Raw genomic sequence first — 12,549 nt, forward strand, 5'->3', positions numbered from 1 at the left:
AGGTACTCTGTCACACTAAAAGCCTGTATCATAGCCAGGTGTGTGAGCCGCGTTGGGTCGCGAGATCCCGTTACAGAAAGCTCCCCTTGGGACTCGTCTCTCCCACCTTTCAGCGCCTCCGAGCAGGCAGCCCTCGGTAGGTCCTGCAGCGAAGGTGGGCTCCCCCAAACCTCTTACTGACTTAGCTTGGGCAGAGGCTCAGGGAACAATGTTCATCCTGTTCCAAGATTGTGCTGGGTTGGATTTTTCTATCCCAGAGCCTGCCATTTATACATTGTATTCCTCTGGCCCGCGGCCCACTTCATTACAAGACTTTAGAGCTGGATACGCTCTTAAAACAAATGGGCCTTTGTTCACAGCTCCCTGTTTTATGTGGAAGTAAAAGGTTTCTAAGGGCTGCACAGATCCCAAACTTGGCTGGCTCGGAGTGGGAGGGGTCACCTTGGATTGGCCTCCTCGGGGGCAGCTGCCCGCCAGCTTGATAGCACTCACCTTACCCGGTTCCTAATTCTCGGCCCCCAGCTCGCTCTGCCCCCCTGCCACTGCTTAGTAGCCTCCTTCCATATTTGGGGGAACAGAACAGATATCGTCTTGCCCAAGCTTTGACAAGCTGACTTGGTCATCGTAGCCCCTCACTGATGAAGAGCTTTGGGGGGTTTGCCAAGAACTATGTCTCACCTGATTCCCCCTAAAGTCTCTGAAAGGTGGGTTGTTTCACAGATGATGAAACTGAGACTCAAGGAGATGACTATTTGCCCAGAGAGACAAATAATGAAAATTGTACCTTGATTGTAGTGAGGCATTTGTAGAGACTGTAGATGTGGAAAATGTTCCTTGCTCACGGGGTGTGTTTGATTTATGGCGCAGGGACCTTCTTCCCAAACTGATTCACCTGATGGTTGCTAATGCTTTCTTTATGCTTCCATTTGTCCCATTTCCCCCATTGCTGAGTGAAATGTGATTGTATCTCAGTTACAGGATCTTAGCTGTTTAAGAGGAACAAAGAGGCAGATTTGAAGTGGTGAGAGAAGTGCAACAGTTCTCTCTTTTTGAGAGAAATCCTCTTTTTGAGCTTTCCCCAGCTGGAAAATCCCACTTTCAAATCAAGCAGAGTTTCCAAGAGTATTGATAGTGATCCCAAAGCAACATCTTCCTGCGAAATAATTTACAAAGTAGTAGCTGGATTCAGGGCCACTGCCTTTATTTCCTGCTTGATAAAAGCCACTCTTGGTCAGCAGATCTTTGGAAAAGAGGCAAAACAAAAAGAGGGAAGGGAAACCTTGTTGAAAGAAGCACCCCTGAGAATTTTGCCAGATAGAATCTTGCCCCATCTGAGTGCTTGGTTTGCCTGGTTAATCTTTATTTTTTATAATTTTATTTTAATTAAGTTTTTTAATGGTGAGGAGCAAAAATATAATTCCTATTCTAAGTAGCAGAATTTTTTATAACAAAAGTCTGCCCTCAGTGGAATAATTAGGATCAGTTTAGGATCCCAAGCAAATTTTTTTTCCCATAAACTTCTAGTCCCATAATGGCTTCCCAAATGTAGATAGATCACAAGATCATAGATTTAGAAATCGTCCAGTACAGATTACAACAGAAGGGGGCCACTGGGACCCAGAACAACTGAGTGACTTACCTAGTGACAAGCTTTGTGAACCCAGCCCCGGCTCCAAATCTGGTCTTTAGTAGTAGACATGCCTGGTCTTCATGGATGAAGAAAATTATGTTGGCTCACTTTGTTTTTAAATTTCTCCTTTTTAGGAGTTAGGATAGTCTGCTGTTGATTTACTCTCATGTCAACTAAGTAGGCCCCAGATGTCTGAAGCACAGAGCTGGCCCAGGGTCACCTCTACCTTAATTCCCTCTTCAGATAGACTGTCGGTGACCATGGTACCCTTGGGGCTTCCACAGTCTGAGAGGGAGGGAGGGAAGGTTGGCTCTTTGGACAAGGACATTGTTCCAGTGCATTATCTATGCATGTATTATATTTGTATATGCAAGGCTGTGTGCTGCCTCAGTTGGAGCTGAAGGCCTCACAGAGATAGCGTGGTCGGTGGTTTGTGACTCAAATTATGTGTTCTTAACATGGTTCTAAGTGTTCATTTAAAATCTTGATCTTTAATGAAAATGAATCCTGACAACACAGTCATATTTTTTAAAAGGACTTAACTGAATTTCTTAGCCCAGTGCTAAATTTTACATAAATCTTGGTCATTCACATCCCCAAAATGATTCCTCCCCTTTTATACCACACAAAATGGGCTGTGCAAATTTTAAATTTTCATTCAAGTAAAATTAAGCTTTTATTACTATTTTTGTATTGCCACATGAATTTAATTATTGAATATTTTTTTAAATTGCGAAGTTTTTTAAGCTCATTCACAAAGTGAATGACATCAAAAAATCTACAATGTTATAATACTTTTACTTCCACACAAGAATTATTTAACTTCAGGATTACATGCTACATTCAGATATAGCAAACAGCATTACACAGCCCAACCGTGTCATCAGCCCACACCAATTGTGAGAATGGCAGATTGTGTACACCTCAGACTCGGCACATACTGACTCAAATCTAATCTTGCATTGAATAAATGCACTGCCTTAACTTTCAGTGCAAATGAATCTACCATGTTAGTATCACTTCACTTAACTTTGATTAACTTTGAGAAAATTTTGTATTAATGGGAACTTTACACTTGAAAATATCCTATAATTTTAGCATTGTTTCATGTTCAGCAAGAGAATCTTCTGCCCCACTGAGGAAGCAGAGCCTACAGTTTGGTAAATTCTAGCCACTGTTTGTTAGTTGGATGGGTTGGTGATAGGGGTCCTTAACCTAGAACAGAGACCTCTTTAGGAAATGGGCTTCAGGGATTCTGTGAAGTTGGATGGAGAAAACATTTATTATTATATTTATTATATTAATCGTATATTTTATTTTGTGGGGTCATAACTGGTGGAAGATCAGGGGGAGGGGGGAGACGAAGAAAATACATGTATTGATAACCATCTGAGGGTGGAGGTTGGGTGGGGGTAAGAATTTGGAACTCAAAAACTTAAAAAATACCCAGTGAATGTTAAAAATTGTTTTTACATGTAATTGGGGGAGAATTAAGTGTTTTGTTTTTTGTTTTTTTTCAAAAAGATTAAGAACCTCTGCACTTGGAAATTGTATATTCTTCTTTTCTCCTTGGATAAAAATCTGTACCACTAGCTTCAAAGGCTTAATGGTGCTTATGATCTCCAGAGAAGCAATTTAAGTCTATAGTCCTTTCCTCTGGTTCAATTCCTTTATATATCTGCTGCCATCTTCGGCCTCTACAACTTGCGTACCAGCTCATTTATATCATTTTAGAAACTATTTTTATGGCAGGAGATGGCCAAGCCTGGCACAGAACCCACTGCTCTCTGAGGCTCACAGGGCAATCACTCATGCCCCTGGTGCAGGGTACAATTGCATTCTCAATAGCAGAATGCTTAATCGGGTTCACTTTGTAGGTCTTCGTTATACATTTGCTCTCATCAGAGGTCAATCCTAAACATACCTGGACAATTGGAGTCGGTAGAAGACTTGGGATGGACATGACAGCTTCTCAGATAAGGAAGGAGCTAGATTTTTTTTTTTTTACTATTTAGTCAAAATGGGTGGAACTAGGACACTTGTAAACAAGCCTATTTAGACCCATGATCAAGAGGAATTTCCTCAATTTAAACTGGCTGAGTGGAAATGAGCTGCTTGGATTTCCCCTCCTTTAGGTCTTCATAAAGAGGATAGATAATCACTTGTCAGGTTGAGGCGAAGGTGCTTTGCACGTATGATCTGAACTCGAGTGCCATTGGGTTCCTTCCAACATTGTACTCTTGAAATTTAATGATTGCACTCTTTCTGGGAAAAATTGGAGCTGCTCTTTGCCAGCTCCTGTCATAGTTGAACTTTGCTTCATCTTGTGCATAATTCTCCAAGGTTTTCAAGGTCCACAGTCTATGGAACAGGCCATCTGGATCCACCTTGGTCTTTCTGGACTTCATAAACTCTGTTGTCCAGTGCTGCTCCCAGGTTGGCTCTGACTTCGCAATAATTAAAGGGCATCTAAATCACTTTTTCCATGAAAACTGATCCATCCCCAGAAATTCCTTGGAAGTATTCCTTTACCTCCTCTCATCTATCTCTTATAATTACAAATATTAAGTCATACTAACCAACATATTGAAAAATTCTGATATACAATGTCCCACTCCTAGAGTCATTTTTCTTTCCTACTCTTCTTCCTCATCCCCTCAGAATCTTGGGAGCCAAGATTGCTCATTATAACTTGGTAGCATTCGGGTTTAATTGTTTTTGTTTAGGTTTCTCCCTCTCTCCCCTCTATATATTGTTATATACCATTTTATATATATTGTTTTCCTGGTTCTAATTACTTCACTTTGAATCAGTTCATGAATCTTACTACTTTTTTTCCCCCATCATTTGTATTCACAGATTTACTCCATTACATTCGTTCACCACAATTTGCTTATCCATTCTCCCGTTAGCAGGCATTACTTGTTTTTAGTTTTTCGTCACTACAAATAGTGGCAATATATACAAATGCATTTAATATAAATATATAGCTATATGGAAGTATCTATGTTGGGAGGAGTGTTGGTGAATATTAGATCTTCATTGATTTCCTCAAGGTGTATGTGGTCTTATAATTATTTTTTCACTATTTTATCTAAAGCATGTTAAAATATAAATATAAAATATGGAAATAAAGTTACAAGTATTTGGGCTTTTCCCAAGCCAGAGCAAATGTATCTTTTTAGCTAAAAAAAAAACTTTGGTGATTCTGTAATGGTTAACTGAATGTCTGCTTTGGCTAAAGAAATGGTATGTTATTTCATCAAAAGCTGTTTTGAGGTATTAACTTTCTTTTCTATGTTTTCCCAGATATGCTCTTCCTTCAGGGATCAGAGGTCATATTTAAAGTGGCTTTAAGTCTTCTAGGAAGCCATAAACCCTTGATTCTGCAACATGAAAACTTAGAAAACATAGTAGAATTTATTAAAAACACACTACCCAACCTGGGCTTGGTGCAAATGGAAAAGACCATAAATCAGGTATGATTGAATATGGGCATTTACAGAATTCAAGTGACACTTAGGTCACTTGAAACAGTGTGATCAGAAGGTGATCCTGGGAAGTGGGGATTATGTCTTGCATAAGAAATTATTTCATACAACACTTTGCACTTGGTAGATGATTAGTTTTTATTTGCCAACCAATAACAGTGAGTTCATTGATGAGAATTGCCAATAGAAAAAATGCCTGTGAGGCTTATATAAAACCTGGTGTGCATTTTGTAGTCTTTAGGACTTAGAATGCCCAGTTTCACATAAATGTTATTCAAGCTTTTTCATGTGGCTTAGGGGTTTGATTGACAAAGGGATATTATTGTGTTTCCATTTTTAACTTTTAATGGTAATACTGTATTGTACTTGGTTGGTAGGGGAAATGTAATGAATGTTACCTAACTGTGGTTGGCAACTAAATATTTTGGTTGACTCAATTTTAAAACTAGGACAAATGAGCAAATTTCAGCGATGTGGATTTTGGGTCAATGGAAAAGATTTCCCCTATGACAAACCATGAGAGTCGTATAGGAACTCAGAGCATTGAGTCCCATTGGTAACTGACCAAGGATCTCCTCGTGCATAAGCACACTGGCTTACTCTCTGAATGTGACTCCATCTATACTTTTGTGCCATTTCCAGAATTATTATCCCAATTACACACTTGTGTGTAATTCTTATATTGGAAGTCTTTTTTTCTTGGTATTTTTACATCATCTAGATTTCTCTTTAAATCTGTCCTCTGCCCCCCACCTTTGTACCCCCCAAAATACTTTGTTTAAAGAAAGAGAGAGGAGTAGGGAAAAAAAAATTCTATGAAACCGATAGACACTATCAGGGAAGAGAGAAATTGTCATAGACCTTGGCCACCTTTAGGGGCAAGTTTATTTTTCATAATTAACACTTGCAATTTTGTGTGTGTTGTTTCTGTTTCTGCCATTTTACTCATCATGCACTTTATTTTTTTTTGGCCCTACTTACATTCCTTTCCATTTGTATTTTCTCTTAAAGTGCTTGTTTTTTCTTCCAACATAGTAATATTCCATTATTTATGTACCACAATTTGTTTAGTCATAGACTCTAGACTGATTGTGGGCTTTTCTAATTGATTAGAATTAATTAGAAATTAATTAGAACTAATTAGAAAAAATTAGAATTTTTTCATTACCTCCCTAACCTACAGTAGGTTTCCAACAATTACTGGTTTACTGTTTTATTATGCCTGTAAATTAAAAATCCCTTCCTGGTAAACTCTCCAAATGTTTAACTTTCATCTTGGGTTTCATAGAAACTCAGTAATTCACCAAGAGCAGCATAAATTAACTTATATAACCATATACATTCCAGTGTCATCAAATTCATTCTCCCATTTTCCCTTGAAAAACATCCCTGGACAGGTGGCAATTTATTATCTGTTTGAATGCTTCCAGTTACAGGAAGCTCATCTTTTGATCTCACCACCCATTTTCCTTGTTGGATGACTTCAGCTATGGTTTGTGTTTCTCCCAGTAACCTTCCTGCAGAGGAACTTGGATCTTCTCCTATAGGTCATAGCAAAGGCACTCGACAATCACTGCTCTCCTATTGGGGAAGATTGGGTTTGACAGAAGGAAAGGGATGTTTTCAATGGAAGGGATGGTGGTCCATGAGCAGCGGGAAGCCAGCAGAATGATAGAGCATGTAGGAAGATGGAGATGGTCAGTCGTGTCAGGAGTTGTAGAATAAAGCCTGAGAAATGACTCCTAGTTAGCAGTGAAATAATGGGTAACTTTGGAGATTCTAGTGGTGGTAATAGACAGTGGGCCAGATTGATTTCCTTCGAGGCAGTATTTCACTTTTGTCTTTGTATCCCAAGCACCTGACAGTTTCTGGCAAATAAAAAGTGCCAACATAATTAATGTTGGTGTTGAATGCACCAAAATCCTTGTGTCTTTCACAGGATTTAGGTCATGTATTTGTGCAGTTGATTTTTTTAGTTGAGTTGTAGAATTTAAAATGTATCCTTATTACATCATAATTAGTTTGGACCAACCAACTGGTTTTGAAGAGGGACAGAGATGACCGACATTGAGGTGGAAGTTGCAGAGACCTGAAGTAAGGAAAAGTCTCCTGACTGAGATGCCCTAAAGTTAAATGACTTGTCTTGGGTTGCTCTTGGCCAGGTTTTTAGGCAGAAGCCATGTGGCTACTTTGGGGTGTGGCCTTGAAGAGTGTCATTCTGTGTGTTTGCTGCCCACTCTTTCCATTGCTTTCATGTCACCATTATCCACGCTGTCATCCAAGTCACCATGCCAGATCACTGGGGCACTCCCTCATAGACCTCCTCCAAAGATGGCACTAGCCTGTTCATATTACATTGTTGTAATTTCAGCCAGTTCTGAACCCTCTTAGTCTTAACACAGATCTGTTTTCTCCAGAAGGGTTTTCGTTCTCTCTCCTTATCTACCAGCTCCTTCCTTGCCACCACAAACGTGTCCAGCTCTTCGCCATCCTTAGAAAACCCTCCTGGCTCCTAGAAGCTGTGCTCTAGGACTCAACATGCTCATCCCCACTCATACACTTCATACAACTTTTACGTCTCTGTCTTGGTTTTCTACAGTCATTGTGTACCTGGAAAGTTGTATGGGAATTGATTTTTTTTCTTGCAGCTATAATGCTATTTTATGCAGTTGGGAAGTATATTATTTAAAGCAGCCAACAGAGAATCCTTTTATATTTCCAGACCTCAGTGATCACCTAGGTTTGAGTGATTTATCCACCATTTCACACATAGTGAGTGGCAGTTACAGGCTTTTAACCAAAGCCTTTGACTGCAATAAGTTGCCTAGGGTCACCTGTTTTATATGGTCTGATTCTTGAACATTGGATTTTCTTAAGGGAGGCTTCTTGTGAATGTTTGGAAGCTATTGAAATAATTTTGTTCAGAGCTGGGATCCATTAGTTGTTTTTTGTTATGTTAAAATGGCAAATTAGATTCTCAAACATTTAGGTTCCTTGTCCTTGAGGGTATCCTTGTTGATTTAAATTGAATTACCTATGGAGGCGAAATGTGGTTTCATTGTCACCCACTGTAAAAATGAAAGCCAGCTGTGGAGTGGCGGGAAGATGGGTGAGTCACAGAAGCAGGTATTGTGTTTCAGTTTCCTTTCCTTGCAATGGTGGGCTGAGACTCCGTCTACATCTGTAAGACTAGGAGAGTAACCCCAGTCTATTTTAGAATTATTGCGAGGGCACAATAAATAAGATGATGGACACAAAAGTCTTTGAAAACTAAGATACTTTATAAATATCATGTGCTTCATTTCTTTTCAGTTACATATGTCAGTAAAAATTTATATGCCAAATGTAATTTGCTGTATTTTTGTGATTTTCTTAATTGAAAACTGGGAAAGAGAGGTCATCTCAAGAAGAAAATGTTGAAGGTCGAATTTCAATTTTAAGTGTGGCTTCAAAGGAGATTAAATTCACAGCATTGGTGGATAGATGATAGCCTTGTGGTTGGATATTTAACCTTAATTTCACTCTGTAAATTCATTGTACAAGTGACATATTGGGATCCCTCATTGAAAATCCAGTTTAATTGAAATCCCAAGCTACAGATCCATGTAAGCCAGACTGTGCTAGAAGAGACCACTACATTATTATTTCATGGAAACAATGAGAGGAGAAAAAAATAGCCTCATCAGCTTATAAGCCCAAAATCTCCCGAGTCTCTTCAGTATTCTATCCACCAAGTTGCACTGTCTTCCAAGAGACAGAACAATGAGCAACTGATTCACTTCTGTGCTTTAGGGTTAGTTTTCTAATGTGTGGTTTTTCCGTCACTATTACTATGATGGGAAGGAGGACAACTCAAGCTTTGTTTCTCATTTACTCATCTATGTGGGTGACATTTGGTTTCTGTAGCCATTTCTGCATTTTTTTTTAATCTTCTAAGGAGGGTCTTTCAGTAAATGCTTCTATTACATAGCTATTCTTCTGATGAACTGTAATTAAACTCTGACCCAATAACAGTGTGAATGGGGGTGTGGGTCATTTTAAAAACACCCCTTGTGGTAGCATTTGAGGGTGCAAACTTTGAGAGGAAAGAAATTGGCCTGTCTTTTCAGTCTATAAAAGTATAATTTTACCTTTTATATTTTATTTTATAGTGTAATGCAAATTGGTTTCTTGCTATTTCTTGTTATTTCGTTATTTAATATATTATGTCTTCTCATAGAGCTTGGGTGGTGGTAACTAATCCAAATGGTTTTGTTGTCCAAGATCAGAAAGCATGTCTCTTTAGTATCCCCCCCATAGGGCCCAGCACAAAACCAAGCATTCATTTATTCCACAAATACTTAAACTTCATTATCAAATGTGTTGGGACCAGCCAGGGACAGGGGAAGGGTGAGATAGGAAGATGATGGTGGGAAGGAGAGGTGTGGTAAAGGCATATAGAGAGCTTAAATAAAACATGTATGTTAGTATTTTCTCTTTTGTTATTTGCTTGCATTTTGTTTTTCTTGGTTTTTTTTTTTTCCTTTTTGATTTGTGTGCAACAAACGTTGTGGAAATTACACACTGGATTCTAGGGGAGGAGGTGGGAGAAGGGAGGGAAAGAATATTGGAACACAAGGTTTTTACAAGGATAAGTGCTATGTTTTGAAAATTTTTAAAAATAACCGTCTATCCTTTTGGAATGGGTGCTTAATAAATACTGGTTCAGAGACACCACGTGAATGTTTGTGGTTCCCATGCCTGACTTCACTTCTGTGTGCAACAGGTGTTTGAGATGGACATCTCCAGGCAGTTACAAGCCTATGAAGTGGAATACCATGTGCTTCAGGATGAACTGATCGATTCATCTCCGCTCAGTGACAACCAAAGAATGGACAAATTGGAAAAGACCAACAGCAGCTTGCGAAAACAGAACCTTGACCTTTTGGAAGAATTGCAGGTAAGGGGCCCCGGAGCTTTCTGCGCGTTGAGTCTCATTCCCACACGGCATCCATTGGACATCACCCCCACCCTTTGCTGTGGCCAGAGCATCCCAGAACTTAGGTCCTTCTACAGTTAGCCTTCCCTAGTCACCTCGAAATTAAACTGAGACTCAGAAGGGACATCCTACTAAAGATCTACTTGTTGGCCAAAACCAAGCAAGGTGGAGGGGCGTAAGAGCCGATCAAGGCAGCCAGGCTTTAACGGTCAGGGGCAGCTGAAGAAACAAATTTTTACTAAATACATGTCACTGACCCAGCTGTGACACGTTTATCCTTACACCTAGAAGTTGCTATTTTCACACACCATTGGCCATGACATACAAAGGTAAATACTGAAAATATTTGGGAGTTTTTTAAAATGATATAAGTAGTGGAACTCTTTCATCCAAACCTTTGTACCAGCTCCTTGCAGAGTGCCCTGTGCATAGGAGGTACTTAGTGAGTTTTTAAAATGGAACTGGGCAGATATGTGGTGCAGTGAGTCTGCAAGACCTGAGTACAAATCCAGCCTCAGACATTGGGCAGGTCGGGGTAAAACAATTTTATTTCCAGTGTCACTGCCAATTGCTATAGCAGAAAGGGGCAAGGAGAAGAAGAAACTGATTAAAACTTAGTACAGAATATACAAATAATTTGGGAGTCCACTTACCAGGACCAATGGAATTATTAATACAACTACAAAACCCTACAGAAATCAAGATTTAATGACTGGAGAGGAATTGCTTATGGTTGGAATGTTCTGATATAACTGAAATGACTATTAGTCAACCGATTCAATAACATACCAACCTGCCAAAGCGATACTCTGTATAGAACTAGGTCATGTTTGTTCTGAACAAGATTTCAAGACTCTCAAGGGCCATAAATAGGGATGGGGGAGAAGGGGGAATTGGGAACAAGAGGGACTGGCCACCAAATCTCAAGCATAAATTATCTGGTACTGCTTAAAAAAGAGATAAGTTGATAAGTGGATTAGGTACAGATCCAGAAGCAATTAAACCATAGTGTTCAATAAATTGAAGAACACAAAACTACTGAAGTAAAGTTTGACAAAAATAACTGGAAAATATGACTGTGGTCTGGCAGAAATTAAGCTTAGATCAAAGCTCACATAATGGAACACAATGAATCCCAAATAATTACATGGCCTAGATATAAAAATTCCTAAGGTACACAAGTTTGAGGAGAATAGAAAGGTAACTTTCACAGCATCAAAATGAGAAAAAAAAAAAACCGTTTTGCATAAATAATGTAATTAGACTTTATTCTGAATATTTAAGATATATTGGGAGTTTGTATCAACTCCCCATATATATGGATGGGAGCCATTCCCCAATAATGTGTGGATAAGTAGAAAATAGATGATGAGAGACAGAGTGACCACCCCCAAGCCAGCTTCCTTGTTTGTAGTGGGCGGCTGGTCTCTGGATACAGTAGTGAAGTAGGCAAGACTTGGGGTAGTCGGGGTTCCCATAAAGTTCTTTCTTGACTTTGCAGGTGGCAAACGGGAGGATCCACAGCCTCGAAGCCACAATTGAGATTCTCCTGGCCAGCGAGGACAAACTGAAGCAGACGGCCTTGGCTTTGGAACTAGAAAGGGCGGCCCTTCTGCAGACGGTGGAGAAACTGCAGAAAAAGGCAGCCGAGCTGGGCAATGGCGATCCCGGGCTAGCCGAGCCGGAGCTCCAACGAGACAACTAATGGCCGGCTGCCCTTAGGGACTGGATGAACTCTCCCCACAGGAAGGGACAAGGGAAGGCCACCTGGGCACCGGCCCCGGGAGGACTCGGGCACCGTCTGCACGACTGGCCTGGCCGAAGCTGAGGGAGGCAGACGGAGGAGCGGGATGTGACTAAGGAGAAAGTACTTCTCAGGGAGGAAACTCTTGCTTTTGTTATCATGGGAAGTCTTCTGACCTAAAACAAATGCAATTAAAAAGTTGGGCGGAGGGAGAGATCTTCAATTACTTTTTTTTTCTTCTTAGTCCCTAAATCTATTCCCCTCCGTGCCGGTTACTATACTATATTTAGATAGCCCTTTGATATGAATAAATGCACTTTTATGTTATGCTGTATTCCTGCTTTGTACTTCAGTACCTCATGCAGAAGAAGATGCAAAATACTGACGTTTTTCCAAAGCATGATGGGATGGAGGGGCCTCTTTTGGCAGGGACCGGGTGGGGCAGCTCCAAAGTCTTTTCTCCGGTCATTCTCTTGGCCATTACTCATGGCCTTCTCCTGGTCCTGAGCACAGCTGGGGCACTCTTCTTCCTGTTATAAATGACAGAACCACCGGAGGTGGTGGCTGAGATCATTTGTGAAACTACAGAATCTTAGGCTTAATTGTTAACCTTTTTGTGTTTTTGGGGAGGGGTTGCCCATTTTATTATTTTTTTTTATAAACATATCTTGTTAAAGGGTTTTCATCATTGTTGTTGACTGTTAAT

At 40.0% G+C, this 12,549-nt stretch overlaps 1 protein-coding gene across 9 annotated transcripts in view; it reads left to right on the forward strand.

Annotated features, from left to right (window-relative positions):
- The window catches only part of TBC1D1 (TBC1 domain family member 1), a 224,040-nt gene extending 211,863 nt beyond the window's left edge, over positions 1–12,177 (forward strand). For all 9 annotated transcript variants that reach the window (XM_031941268.1, XM_031941273.1, XM_031941274.1 and 6 more), the window contains 3 exons: positions 4,940–5,109; positions 9,887–10,060; positions 11,601–12,177. In XM_031941268.1, the coding sequence (XP_031797128.1) occupies positions 4,940–5,109; positions 9,887–10,060; positions 11,601–11,804 (548 nt within the window). In that variant the 3' untranslated portion in view covers positions 11,805–12,177. The remainder of the gene's footprint in view (positions 1–4,939; positions 5,110–9,886; positions 10,061–11,600) is intronic.
- The last annotated feature ends 372 nt before the right edge of the window (positions 12,178–12,549 follow it).

The sequence above is a fragment of the Sarcophilus harrisii genome, chromosome 6 (assembly GCF_902635505.1).
Source record: "Sarcophilus harrisii chromosome 6, mSarHar1.11, whole genome shotgun sequence".
Classification (NCBI taxonomy): Eukaryota; Metazoa; Chordata; class Mammalia; order Dasyuromorphia; family Dasyuridae; genus Sarcophilus; species Sarcophilus harrisii.